Source organism: Vanessa atalanta, chromosome 1 (assembly GCF_905147765.1).
Source record: "Vanessa atalanta chromosome 1, ilVanAtal1.2, whole genome shotgun sequence".
Classification (NCBI taxonomy): Eukaryota; Metazoa; Arthropoda; class Insecta; order Lepidoptera; family Nymphalidae; genus Vanessa; species Vanessa atalanta.
In genome coordinates this window covers 13,745,972-13,761,408 of record NC_061871.1, presented here as the reverse complement: position 1 = coordinate 13,761,408, position 15,437 = coordinate 13,745,972, and the positions used below count along the sequence as shown (strand labels likewise).

Here is a 15,437-nt window from a genome sequence, read left to right as displayed (position 1 = left end):
AACAGAAAGCGGTCTTCATTTTCATTCAAACTTATTTATTATTTATAATATTTTGACATATTAGCACTCTCTAGTCATAGTTGTAATCAGTTATGATAATATTGTATGATATAACAATGAATAAAGAGTGACAAAAGCGACTATAAAAAAAAAACAAGATTTAACATAACACTGATATCATATTTTTAGTAAATCATTAAAGATCTATTCTCTCACAAAGGCGCGCCCCTCCACGTTATATATAATCGGCATGCATTAGTATGGGTGAGTACTTACAAGATGTATTAGTGTGCGTGAGTCGACTAAGATTAAATCCAGCACAAAAAAAATACACATAGGATTATATTTGTTAAGTTTATTGTATTAAGCGCCGATCATTTAACTTGGATGGATTCGCCTTCGATATAGATCGATATTTCAAATTTTTTATACATTACATAACGTCTTGTAAAATTTATTTTTAACTAAAGTATTGTAAAAGATTGTAAATAGCTCACTGCTAGGGATGTTCTCCGTCTAAGCAAAAGATTAGTTAGATAGTACCTTCTCCGATGCGGATTGGTGGAGACACGTGTTTCAGATTTTAATCCAACATAATTATATAGGTTTCCTTACGATGTTTCCCTTCTAAGTCGAACACTAGCTCAATTATAAGCAAATGAAAATTCAGTGGTAAACTTCGACCATGTCGACTCTTTGTAAAAATTCTGTTATATATATAAGACAAGAATTTAAATATTACATTATAATACAATTCCTTAAAAAATAAATAACTAAATAGTTATAAAAAAATATAAATAATTTAAAAACATCCAAGTTATCCCAGTGTCGAGGTCATTGCACTCTTCACGTCGGGACGTATTATTATTAGCACTTACTCGAAGAAAACCTAGCAATTTAGCATTTTAATCTTAAATCATTTTTATTTCATCTTGCTAATGTGAAGATATAAATAGCTTACGAATACGAAAACTTTTTTTAATGCCTTACGTAAATGAGGTTTCGAGTTAAAATTAATAATAATTAATTTTAACTGACCAATGACGTAACGACATTGCCAGTTTACAAATAAGCCAGTCAATCAGTAACCAGTTTGATGGCTACCTGTATGTATTTTATTATGATAAAAAATATATCTAATTAATATAAAAATAATCTAAAAACGCTTTCTGTATAATTCGGGATGTTATTCTACATTTAATATTATAAAAAAGCGGTTCTTTGGTTTTCATTTTTAGTGTAAATTTATTCGGAAATGTTTATTTTTATAACGACAGTTTTTTGGCCTAAAGCTCAAAGCGAATTTGTCTTTGCATCTTAAAATTGGAATACGAAGGTCTTTCTGCGTCAGTGAATGAGAGGCTCGCTAATAATAATTTTACAGCATCTTATAAAGGACCATATTTGTCATGAATTTGTTATTACCAGCCTTCGAATACATTTAACAATAATCTTTTAGCATTAGAAAAATATATTTCGATTAGAGGCCACAAGTAGAAATAATATTTTTACAGTTAAACTTAGGAAAACAAAGTTTTAAAAACTCACATAGTTTTACAAGATTTATTAATTTGAAAATATTTACTTAGAGGTAACAGTCGGGCCAAGCCCGTCTGGGTAGATTCCACCCACTCATCAGATATTCTACCGCCAAACAGTAATACTTACTATTGTCGTGTTCCGGTTTGAAGGGTCAGTTAGCCAGTGAATCTAAAGGGATAATAGACATTGCATCTTAGTTCCCAATGTTGGTGGCGTATTGGTGTTATATAGATAATCACTAACTATTTGCCCGTCTATTCGCCCGTTCGCCTAACTATTTCATAAAAAAAAAAAAAACAATTTTAAAAGGTATACTGTATGTATGTTTATGCGGCACTTTGGTCCGCATAAAGCTAAACTAACTGACTGCATTGCTAATTATACAAATATACGTCCCCGTAGTTTGTAAAATTATTATCAGACACGCCTTACCAGTTGACTTAGTCTTATCAATATTAACATTATTTACAAATGAGCCTCACTGATTCTATGTAGCCTTGGCCCGCAGTAGATAATAGTTTTAACGTGCTTTAAGTTACTCTATTTTACATTCGTCAACAGGCAACATTATCAGAAGAAAGATCTACTTAGAGCTAAGTATAAGTTAGGTTTACTTTACACAAAAAATATTACATTGTAAATAGATACGAGGAATGATTAAGTAAAGTGAAAGAATAGCCCTTCTCCTCCTTCTCCATTTGAGGTCATGAGTTCAATGCAGTGTGGTGGATCCACACGTGGGCTTAAGCTCCAAATCATGGGTTCTAACTGGGCTATTTAAATATTGATCCTAGACTCATCTGAAATTAGTCATAATAAAACTCATCTGACTCAGTTAAGTTTTAAAAACTGTGTACAACTTTTACCGATACGACTCGAGAGTCACTTACTACTGTAAGTAAGTCGTACTACACCAGAGTTTTAAATCAAGTACAATTGTACTAAATTTCAACTTGATTAGATGCACAACGCGTGAACGCATAAAACACGAACAAAAAACATTAATTTTTATATAAATAAATAATTACAAGACAACGCCAGTGGAGTACTCGCTTGTAAGTAGTATTATATAAAAATCTTTCAGTAGAAACACACGAACACCACATACACTATATCTTTCTGCATAAAAATCTTCTAAAGTACATTCAAACAACATAATATCTGATAATTGTGTGACAAATTTGTCATATAAGATACTAGAAAAATCTGGCATACAATGTCTCTTAAGACTTGTTTCTTAATCATACTGACTATACTTTGGTAGTGAAATCTGAACCAATCGTCATTGCGATATATAACCGATTCTATACTTCATAAAAATTATAACACATCTGTGCCTTTTTTCTTTATTATTAGGCAAACGGTTTCGAAATCTATTAATCTTGAGACTATTTGAGACAGATGTACCAACATTTATTTTAAACTAGTTGTCGCCCGCGACTTTGCTAGCGTTTAAGGTTGTCACGTGTTAAGCTAATGTCCTTCCTTGGAGTTCAACCTGGCTTCATACCAAATTTCATCAAATTCGGTCAGCATGAAAGTGGGATATATATATGTATATTGTAAAAGGTAGATGGACCGGCTAATGGGCCACCTGATGTTAAGTGGCCAATAGACATTGGCGCTGTTAGATATTTATAAATTGGGAAAAAGTTAATTTATTTAACAATAACATATACATACAATCTGTCTGGAAAATTTTGTTCAATTTATTTAGAAAATAAAATAACCCTCCACTCCTTGTCGCCCCAGGGCCTCCAGACCACTAAGTCCGGCCCTGATCTCATATTTACATCAATTTACTTGATGTTTGACGTCATCATCGTAATACTAATAAGTAACTCAGCTATAAAAAAAACACGTGAGCGTAATGTTGAAAACAATAAATGGATTCAAATTGCATTCAATACATTAGTCTAAGAAATCAAGTCCATCACGTCATTGAAAATACTTTTCAATGAATAAATCTCGGAAACCACAGACTACAACTTGTACCTTAAATGTCGACATAGTATAGTTAGTAGTTTCCGCTTGCTGTTTCATCCTCGTGTGAAGGTCCAGGGCAGATGATAGCTAGCATATGTCCTTTTCTGTTCCCGACCTGTACAATTCCATGAGCAGTTCACTAGTTCAAATCTGAAAGCGTAACAAACAAACGCATTTATAATCTCCGGATGATGATAATAATCCTTACTATTATTTCATCATTACTAAGATCGAATCGACTATCCATTGTTTTTCCAAACGCAACCGAAACAATAATTATAGTTTTAAATTAACATACCTATTGATTAATAATAATTTAAAACTATTATTATTTAATCTTTGGAAACCTAACTACTGTGTTTGTGCCGGTTCTTTTCGATATAATCGATGTGCATTCCGAACCAGCGGTAACTTTATTTAGTCTTGAATAATATTTATTGAAAAGCCGATATTAATCACGCCAATAACATATATCGACACTAGAACGTTACGCAGGCAACCTATAAGTCCTGCCAGTTTTTTTAGGATATTATTATTCGGTCCTTAGAACGTGTGTCGTATGGTGAAAATCGCGTTGAAGATTCCGTTACATAGATATTGTTCCCTGAATTCTTGTATGAGCGTACTTAATATACCATGATCTTAGAATGTATTTAATACTCAATAGATATGGCTTGCTATGGAATAATGTAACTTATATTATTAAAAATAAAAAAATATGTTATAAGCACTTTTCCCTTGGTTTAAAATTTTAAATGAACACGGACACAATGTTATAATGACTATGTAAATTCATTGTTGTTATACTAATGCCGAGATTATAACAAATTGCTCATTTTCTATGTACAAGGAAATAATCATTGCGAACGAACTCCTTCATAATCAGAAGGAAGTAAATGTATCCGCAAACCCGCATTACTACAGAGCGGTGGGTTAATCTTTTACTTCCATCTTACAACTAGATAAGCGATTGTATCTTTCTATAAATAAGATGAAATTAACATTTCAAATAACAAGTTTGAAACGAGTCGAATACATTATATCATCAATGTAGAAAACGAAAATACACTATGTTTATTTATAAGTCAATCAAATTATATGTACATAATATGTATGTATAAATTATATCATGCGGAAGTTAGATTCACGACATTCAATATATACAAACTTTTAAAAATCTCAAATTTCGTTAACTAAATATATTTACGTGAGTGATGGTCACAAGCACGACCACAGATAAAATAACGTAAATTATATTTGCGGTCGCAATCAAAAAAATAAAATTTAAAACCTGTCGAGTGATTATTAAGATGTAAAAAAAAACGTAATATATAAACGTATAAAGCATCGCATTACCTTGGACTATGTATTCTTAACTGGTTTTATTATCCTTATTCTGTTTTTGCGTTCAAATCGTAAAAAGCATTTAATTTACCGAGATTATTAAGGAAAATAAGTAAATAATACAGAACAATTTTATTTTGAATTAAAACAACTGATAGGTACTTTATAGTGTATAAATAAAGAGTACTCACAAATTAAACTATTTAAATAGAGTCTATTCCAATCACAAGAGGAGTTAAGCCAAATAAACAACAATGACATTGAATTAACGCGATATCATTGGTCGAGAGCTTGAATAAAATCTTTTCATTATGGATTTGTAAAAAGTGGCGTTCTGAATGTCGACGAAGTTAATGTCGGAACTTTGGGAGTAAAAGCAATAAGTATATAAGTGACTAGAGCCTATTCCAATGGAAGTAGGAAATAAAATAAACAAAACTTAGATTTACGTATTTCATGCGATTTGCTAATAACTTAGCCATGTTGTGCACTACTAAGAGTTTATGATTATTATGATTAATATATCTTTATTTATAACACAACACTATTGCAATTAACAACTTATTTCCACTTAAATTTTACTACCAAAATTCCGATAACCGTTGCGTCGACGTTCAAAACGCAATGTTTTCGCAAATCCATAGTGAATATCATTGATCAATCAAGCTCTCGACCAATGACATCGCGTCAATTTGCTGTCAAATGTTGTTTATTTGGGTTTTTTCCTCTTATGGTTGATATAGAGTATAGAGGTATAGTGTTAAATTATAAATATAAATACACATAAATACGGCAAACTATTAGCAAATCGCATGTTATGTGTAAATCTAAGATTTGTTTATCTTTACTCTTTCTTCCATTGGAAATAAAATATTCTTCATCTTCATCTTGATCGTCAAATAAGAAAAATAAGAAATATATTATATCGGTATTATTTCGATACGCTCTTACAAAACTTTTTTACTATTTCTCGATAGGGTACGAGTATATTCAATGCTGTCAGTGTCTATGATTCAAAATTTAACACATTTCTAAGTAGCGTCATTTCACGTGTCTCAAATGTCACACTTGTGTAATGTTTCGTCGTAAAAAGTGTCATTGTTCACGCAATCTCAATCTGAAAGTACACCAAGCTACGGCACCGAGTGTATAATTGACGGATTCAGTTCAATTTCCGCATTATTTAATCATTCATCAAGTCGGATGACAGATCGGTTGAAACGAGAGAAAAGGTATGAAATCTTAGAACGTTAAGTTAGACCTACTTTTGTTTTTAGGCTTATTTTACAAATAGTTAAAGTTTAGATTATTTTTGATGATATTTTGAAATAAGAAAATAAAGTATAATTAGTAGATCTTGATGGTTATTGGTGGGTGGCAGCTGTTGATGCAATAAGCGATCAATTGGCTTTCAGCTATAAATCCAAATGAGTAAATCTGACTTTGACTTATATTTCAGAAGTTGAAGATACACTTACTTTTTCTTTTATTTGAGTTATCTTTACCAATCGATACGTTGATACAACAGATTAACGTTAAATTAAGAAAGATTTGAGTATTTGCGTTGTGGTAGAATCAAGGTTCACCACGGAGATTTGACATTATCATTATTATTCGTAATAAATTCACTCTCTGCAGTACCTTTGTTTGAAATTATGCGTGACCAAAATAGACTTCTAATCTTGTATTCATCTACAATGTTATTTTTCAGTTTGACACGACTATGAAATAAACATTTTGGGCATACCTATGCTACTCAATCAGAATTTAAATTTACACAATCATAACGGATCAACCAAATGATGCCTTCCTTTGCTGTTAAGCCATTAAGTTATAAATACAAAAAGGAATTGGATAGGTAGTGGTGTTGGTTGTTCTTTATTTGTAATTTACTATTAAAGTAAGTACATATCTACAAAAAAAAATTAAAATCTTTATGTGCTGAGCATTCTGCTTTATATTCGATAGCATTTGTTTTTTGCATAAAAAACGAAGTATAAAATAATACTGATGTAATCTGATATGACTTTCGTCGAAAAATTGACTCGCACTGATTACAAATTCATTCATATAATCGTAATATCCGAGATTTCTGAAGGTATTGGAGCGTGTCCTCGCCGGGTCAGTGTGTTTTAGAATTTCTCATAATATGATATTATTTTATGAGAAGTTTTAGCCAACTTTCAAAACAAAATGTTAATCCTTTTTTAACTACAAAATCTATAAAACTATTTATTATTTAAAAAATAAAATTTTTACGTCAATACGCGGAAAAATAACGTTGGTGTAAATTAAAAGGGTTTATAATGTCGATAAAAGATACTAAGTACTTAATTCAAGTTGGTGGCGCATTGGCGGTTAAAGAAATTACAATATATTATGTAATATTTCTATGGGTTGTCTATCAGTGGAATCATGGTTTCTACCAGTGGAATTTGTATATTTTTAAACAATTAGTATCGATAAACAAGCGATCTGGTATTTGTTGTTTATATTATTATCGTTCGCGTTATTTAATTCCTTTTTAAAGCTAACCACTAGCCACAGGACGGTATTTTTTTTTTAAATATTTTATTTATGGCCTAGTAGGTAAGAGCTGTGTGGGCGAGGTCACTTTCATGATCCTTGTTCTCAACCAAACACGAGTGTATTTGAGTTTACTCGTGATTCGGACGGAAAAGGGTAGGATGCTCTATCAGAAAAATAACGAAGTTTCGCTGTTCCATTGGCCATTGAGGTATAACATATAAGGTATTAGTGGTTAAGAATCCCAAATAACCCAGTTTCCCAAGATTACCTTCGCGGTAATACAGTAGTTAAGCAAGTGAGTCCACATATAGCATAACATAGCATTATAAAATTGATTCCGTCAGGAATAACTTTTTAAATCATTATAATTAATTATACAATAGTTAAATAATTATTTAAATTAATTGCGTAATAGAAATCATAATTTTATTATTTAAAATAGTTTCTATCGTTTAGCGATTTGCGAAAACTGATGGCGAATTTTATATAATGGTCGCGCATTATGGATATGATTTAGCAAAATTTAATCATTTTTCGTGTCGTAATTAGGAATCGATGACCGATTAAGCGAAGCAAATGTTTATTGGCATACCCTGATATTACTTAGCAAATTACACGATCGACGATTTTTATCGATAATTTCTTTGGATATATTATTAACAATATCGATAATTTGATAAAACCTTGCAAATACTTTTGAATTTACTAGTTGATTTTGTTTAATTTAAAGTCAAAATTTAAACATCTGAATAAAGCATAGTATTATTTACAACATTATATACATAGACCATAAAAAAGCGCGGTAATCTGTGGTAACCGTTGATATTCCAAGCAACATATGATATAAATTAGTTTGTAAAGAATAAATACTGACTTTATTGTCGATTATTCTAGAAAAAAGTGTCATTACAGACCGGTACCTTATACACCCGTATATAAATACACAGTATTTTGTAAAATCGTCAAACCAAATTGAAAAATGCCTGTTCGAATGCGTGCAAATAATTTAAAAATAACCTTGTAAAGAAATATATTTAACATAAACAACATAACAAATTCTAGACCGTGTAAATCTGTGGTTTCATAATGACGCACCTAAGGCTACCTAAGTCCCGAATTTCCTCTTAATAAAAAAAAAAAAAATTGTTGACTTCAAAAGCGAAAGTTTATATAGAAGTTAACAAGAAGAGAGTTAAATGTAGTCTGTGTGGTATGAAATGTCATAGGCAAATAAAAGGAGAAGTAAGAAGGCCTTTGTAAAGGATGAGTATGTAAAACATACTGAGCATAAGGATAAGTGATGGAAACCAACTATCTAAGTTAAAATGTTTAAATCATTTTGAATTAAATGTATTCGCATATAATAGCAATAACATACGTTATAGACACGATTATTGACTAAATAATACTTGATATTAACCTTACTTTAACCTCTGCTGATGTAACATTATGAACGTGGAATTTCAACGCAAAAAAAAATAAACTATGTAAATATACTAAACTTGTACGTGTACTGTACAATTTTATAGTATCATTTATAATAATGTTCATTGATTCTATGGAAGGAAATGCTTTTATAGGCTATATCCTATTCCTATCGAAGAAAGAATTGTTTATCTATACAAATCTTAGATTTAGGTTTTATTTAATATTTATAATACAACACTTTTAATTATTCCATTTTACTATTAAAACACACCCACCCACTTCCAAGCGCACACACACGCACACACATATATGGTATAGTAATAACTCTGCTGCTCAGAGTGCACGATAATATCTAAGGGGTTTGAGTGCACCATTCTAACTTAAAATCGCTTAAGCTACTTGAGAATACCTTGGAGCTGGTTACCGTATTGTGGCTGTATACTAGTGAAGCTTTACAATTTTTAATATTCGTGATATAAAAATTACCCCTATTATAACCGATCACACACGCTTGTAATTAACCAATTTCGCGTAATTAACCAATTTCGCGTAATCAAATCCTAATCATCATTTCAATCTTATTACTAGAACTAATATATACGTATGATTCGAGTCTGATTGACTTTAAGATATTTCTATATCCATATAAGTTACACGTGAAATTCTTAAATCATTTTAGGTTATTATTTTTAATTGTTTCCAATTCATTCGTAACGGTTATGGTCTATTTATAACGGTATTCTAATTTCGAAAAAAATTGCGCCGATATTTTCTCATCGTTTATAAACTACCTACCTAATGTAACAGGACTTATTGCTGTCCTTTTTTAACATCACTCATGAAATGAGATACCACTACTTGACCTTATCATAGTCTTTTGTACCTGTGATGAGTTGATATGTCTCTTGTACCTGTAATTACACTGACTCGCTCTTTAAACTAGAACACAAAAATATTAAATATTGCTTCAACTTGCACAATTACCTGCCAATAAGTAGAACAAAATGATCACCACCATGATTGTGCAATCTTTAATATTGATAATAATGATACTTTTTTGACAAAATCCTGATATTCCTAGAGATAAGTAAACTAGGCGGTATAGGAATCGTTGATCCATGTTCCATCCAAATAAATCAGACGACTTGCTCAAAGCCCTAACGCCGGAGAATATACCACGTAATTACGATATCGAATTATCAATTCGATAGGTCTCGAGTTTGGTAGAAGCTACATACAAGCGACCATCGTCCGTCAATTTGTCGGACAATACTGCCAAGTTTCTCCTATATCCCATCTCTCCATTACTTGCGTAACTCAAGGACGTGTCGATATGATCATTGAACTGTATAGCGAAAGTGAAGTCACTTGACCGGGCCTAGCTTCCCTACATAGACGCTCACCTCGCTGAAAGGAAATCCTATTTTCGAAGCGTCAATCTGTCCGTTACGGTCCTTATTTAGTAATGCTGGAAATATTACTTTTTTTATAATGTTTACTATTGCTTTCAAATTCACTTAGGTTGAGTTTATTCGGAAATAAACTACCGTCGATTCATATATCTAGAATGGACTTCCATATGATGTATGTAATAGAACCAGTAATATGACATTTATTGTATGGTTAATATGGGTATTTTAGTGATGTTTTGTAAATGTTTAGTATTTCTACTAATTAAAAAATAAACAACAGCATGTTAAAAAATATAAAGTACTACCTTCATTTGAGGGAGAGGGGGGATCTGGCGTCTGGCTAGCCTTTGTTTTAACTCTATTTCAAAATCCAAAACCGTCTAGCTGTTTTTGTGTGCTTTAATAACAAATATTTAAACATCTATACCTCCATACTAATACGAGTATTATAAGTCTGTCTGTCTGTTCGCTTTCACAGCCAATCCATTAAATCTAATTAGAATAAATTTTGGTATTACTAAGTTTTAACCCTTTTTATACTTAACACCCGGCGACCAATCCTGAAAACACGAGTAAAGCCGCGCCCCACAACTAATTTATAAAATTTCTGAAATATTTATTTTATATATAAAATGGATTTATACCAGCGATACATAAACCAGTGATTAATGTACGAAAACCAAGAATACAACTATGTTGGTAACAGATAGATAGTCTCCACGTTTATCTTCATTCGATATTTTGTTATACATATCGTCGTAAAGAATGCCGGTTTTTGCCGACGAAAGTGGTCACTATGAAACGCTGACGGGAAAGTGTATCCAACTACTTTGTCGGCGGAAACGCTGGTCATTTGTCATTTTACATCTCTTTGTATGACGATAAACAAAATATATCATATACGAAAATAAAAGCTGAGAGTTACTGTCACTTCAATCATAACTTTCTGACCCAAAATTAAATTAGTACCAACCTGTTTTATGTGGTTATAACACTTCGCCTATCTTCCAATATTGTGAATAATGGCTATGCATAAAATAAAATTATAATTATGTATCAAGTTTTAAATCTAAATCAAGCTTGTATTCTTAGCTAGCTTCTACCGAAAAGAACTAACTAGATATCATTTTTATGAATTATACAATATTTTATTGAGTAATACCCATTATTTATTAATTTTTTACATACTTTTCCATTTTTTAATAGGTAACACCAAAATTTTATTTTATTTAGATTTACTTTGTCTATTATATTTATTGATAATCAAACTCAAGACGAATTATTTGCGTATAATAAAAACCCGTAAAGGGACTATGTTAATGGGCAAGATCTGCCTCTTCAGTTGGGCTACCACCCTGTGTGATACATATGGGGCAACATAACATGCAGGTTTCCTTTCAAAAATATCCTTCACCGCTGAGCACGAGATTAATTATAAACACAAATTATTACATGAAGATATCACTTACTTCACTAATTTGATCGTCAATTAAGGATACAAATGTATTTACTGGACCATATGTTTTTTCTAAAATTAGAGGGTGGTTAACAGAGTATGTAGATCCGTTATAAGTGGACTTTGGGACTCATTCATTCCCCGTATGTCCAAGCGATATACAGTCCAAGTAATACAGTTACGGCCATTACTATAATCGTGTTAACATTTGTAACCATGTTACTACATCCTTCGGAATGTAAAGTCACACATAAATTTCCACGAAACGGCGGAAACTGGGACGCGTGCGTACTATGAATGTTTAAAATCACGACGAGTATGACCTTCCGAAGGCGACTTTAAACGTCGTAAACGTTTGGAATTACCATCTACCTACGACCGAACTGATAAACGTACACAACTTGTATATTTGGTTCGTAACTTTAACGATAAGTGAAAACTATGAAAAGTCAACATTATTAAGCTAATATATATTAATAAAATATATAGATTGGTTAATAAAAATTAATTTGATTAAAATCCTATTAATGGCAGTGTTGAATAAAAACTTCTACGTGACGGTCATGGATGTCAATGTTCGAAAAGCTAACAGTGCTGAAAACACTGGCACTCATCCGGATCGGATCCCACTAATGTTTTATCGATAGACACGAAGTATTTTGAACGATAATACCAGCTCATCAGTCAAACGTAGTCCATTGCTAGACAACACAAAACTAATTATTTTAAGTGGTATTTGTTGTAATGCAATAAACTGATACAAAGTATTACCATAAAAATTGATTCTTTGGGAAGACCACATACCATATCGTATTACTTCTATTAGCCTGTTTCGGTTCAAATGATTACCAGAATAATTACAGTCATAAGAGATACAAAATCTTAGATTGAATCCAATTTTTTATGTCGAATTCAAGTATTACAGAAACCAAACAATTACTATCACTGAACTAAAATTCTTTATATGAAATGTTGTCTGTTTTCTGAAAAGTCAATTAATATAATAAACAATCAAACACAGTGCGACTATACTAAAAAACGACAAGTATTTGGCATAGCGCCTTTGCGTTGAAATACATGATAAATATTTATCGTTGTAATTATCATTACGTAAGATTGTTCGACCCTTAGCTTAAGATAAATAGAACTATATTATATTTACAGACTAACTATGGCTGCAAAATTATTAAAATAGAATAAACTAGTGAATATGATAATACTAAAATGTAATGTAATAATAAATAAGTCTTAAAATTTTAACAATTTAGTAAATTAATAATTACTTTTATATTTTTGTTTAATCTGTTTACATCGTTAATAGAATAATGCCGGAGTTCTCACCGTGAATATCAATACCTATTCTATTGTCGAAAAGGATACAGCTAACTGCCAAGTAATTAAAATTTCACACTTGACTGTATAATGTAAACTCATATAAAAAAATAATATAATACTTAGGAAAGACATAAATTAAAATTTCTAAAAAAAAAAAAATATAATATTTTCACACGTTTATAAAATGTAGTTAAATTTAAATGCGTGTTTAAACAAAAACAACGAATCATGACATTAAGACTTTAGTATGAATCGTAAAAAACTGTTCAAACAATAAAATCAGACATTTACATTTTCGCTAGATACAATAATTATTTAAATGTAAAACATTTTTCGCACGATGTAGTCGTACATATACGAATTAGACATTAAATAACACTATAATTAGTTAGTTAAAAATTTCCAGTTAAATATCTTGAACAGGTTACATGAACATATTGATACAATCACGCAAATACTTAAAAAAAATATAAATGTAATATAAAGTGACGCGTAATGAGTGTTCAAACAACAGTGATAAAATAGTCATAATGTGGGCCTATCTCGCTGTACTCCTCCTGGGATTCTGGCTGGGGGTGGCCTTATTCCTCTACGTATCCTGCTTCTGGCTCGAGGAAATACTTGGTAAGAACAAATTTTATTCTCTTCTTATACACTTTATATTAGTATCAAATGTAACCAATAAAAAAACTATGAACACAAGATTAAAGATTTGATTTTTACTTATTGTAAAGCTACTCCAAAAGCACTTAGTATGAGGTAACCCATTTGCCCGTCCACCTCCCTAATAAATGAAAGAAACCCTTCAAATTTCCACTGATTTAGTTTGCTTTGAACAATCCAACAAACAAGTATCTTTATTTATTTTCAACTGTAATTTAATTTATAATAAATATAATATCGACATCAATAATCTAGTAGTAGATGGTGAGGCCTAAAATATATTGCCAAAACTGCCTTAAAAGTCCGCAGAATCTCAGCTGTAAACTTCTAGTCAGGGTTAAGGTTAGTGAAATTTCATTTCTTAATGTTACGTTCAATGTACGCCAGGAATGGTAATAATGCTATCAGCTCTCCGTCGTTAAAATTAGCAATTTCGAATATTTTATTATAAAACCAGTATTTTATTCAAATATATTTGATAAATTTAACGTTTAATTATATGGTTTCCAATTACTATACAAAATATCAAACCAATATCACATCGATGGCAAAAACATCGAAAGGAAAACATTGATAAAAATGGAACAAAATATCAACCTTGATAATAAAAAACTTCAAATTGAACTTTTAATATTTTTGGACCGCTTCATTGGTGAAGTACTAACTAACTTGTAGGTTTCTCAGATCAAAGGTTCAAATCCTAGATTGTTCATTTCAATAAAAAATAGGTTTTTTCCGTCAATGTTATGACGCTTTGTCAGATCTCTCTTTGTTCGAAAAAAGTTCCAGACTTAGCGCTGCTATAAAGAATTTTACGAAAGAAAAATCAAATAAAATTTTGTCTTAAATTTTTTTACCCGATCTTGGATTTGCACCCAGGACTTTAAGATTTGCGGTCTTTACCCACTAGCCCAACGAGGCATTCGAATATTCCATAAGCCGGATACAACGTATGAAATAGCACATATAAGAACAATGAATTTCTTATACAAGTTACGGTTTAGAGGAAGTCGCTTATAGAATACAAACGATAGATATTAAGACTCGTTGAATACAAAATGATGTTAACTTTAGATTAAATAAAGTAAAAAAAACGGTTGTAGTATATTAAGGTCGAAAACGTGACCAAGTTCCTTATTACCACAAAATCAATGATACAGTCACTTCGATCAACAATATGCTGATCGGTCACCAAACGCACGTTGCCGATAGGTCTTTGTGCAAGCCACTCTGGACAGGCCCCAATCACTCATCATATATTAGATCGAGATTAAAAGGTATATTTTGTAAATGCGATACCCGGAAAACAATTTATATAAGGTTTATACTTCTTCCATCAACGTGCGATTATAAGAGTAGTTACATAATAAAATTGTTCATACAAAACGACCAAATGGATTGCAAACTGGATCATAATTAATTTCATATTTATTAATAAACAGCTGTGCCCGCTGATTATTCCGCAGTTCAAAGTTCCAATTTTGTAGGTGTTATAGTTTCTGAGATCTCCTGATTAATCAGTGAGTGGTATTTCGCTTATATTTATGTATATCAATATAGATAAGATGAGTAAGAATTGTTTATATCAAAAACATGTAGGAAGCCTGTCGATGCTTTCTACACAATTTTATGAATAATAGTTATACCTTATTTAAATACCATATATATGCATACATTTATATGTGAAAAGTGCTCTTATTCTTGTAGAACTAGGTAATTGCCAAAAAGTTTGGCACCTATTG

At 31.1% G+C, this 15,437-nt stretch overlaps 1 protein-coding gene across 6 annotated transcripts in view; it reads left to right on the top strand.

Moving 5' to 3' along the window:
* The window catches only part of LOC125067912, an 83,842-nt gene that overhangs the window by 51,470 nt on the left and 16,935 nt on the right, over window positions 1–15,437 (top strand). The window contains exon 2 of one of the 6 annotated variants that reach the window (XM_047676829.1): window positions 13,456–13,656. The exons of 4 other annotated variants lie outside the window; for them this stretch is intronic. In XM_047676829.1, the coding sequence (XP_047532785.1) occupies window positions 13,563–13,656 (94 nt within the window). In that variant the 5' untranslated portion in view covers window positions 13,456–13,562. Of the gene's footprint in view, window positions 1–13,438; window positions 13,657–15,437 lie in introns of all 6 variants that reach the window. One more of the 6 variants, XM_047676822.1, reaches the window with a different exon arrangement.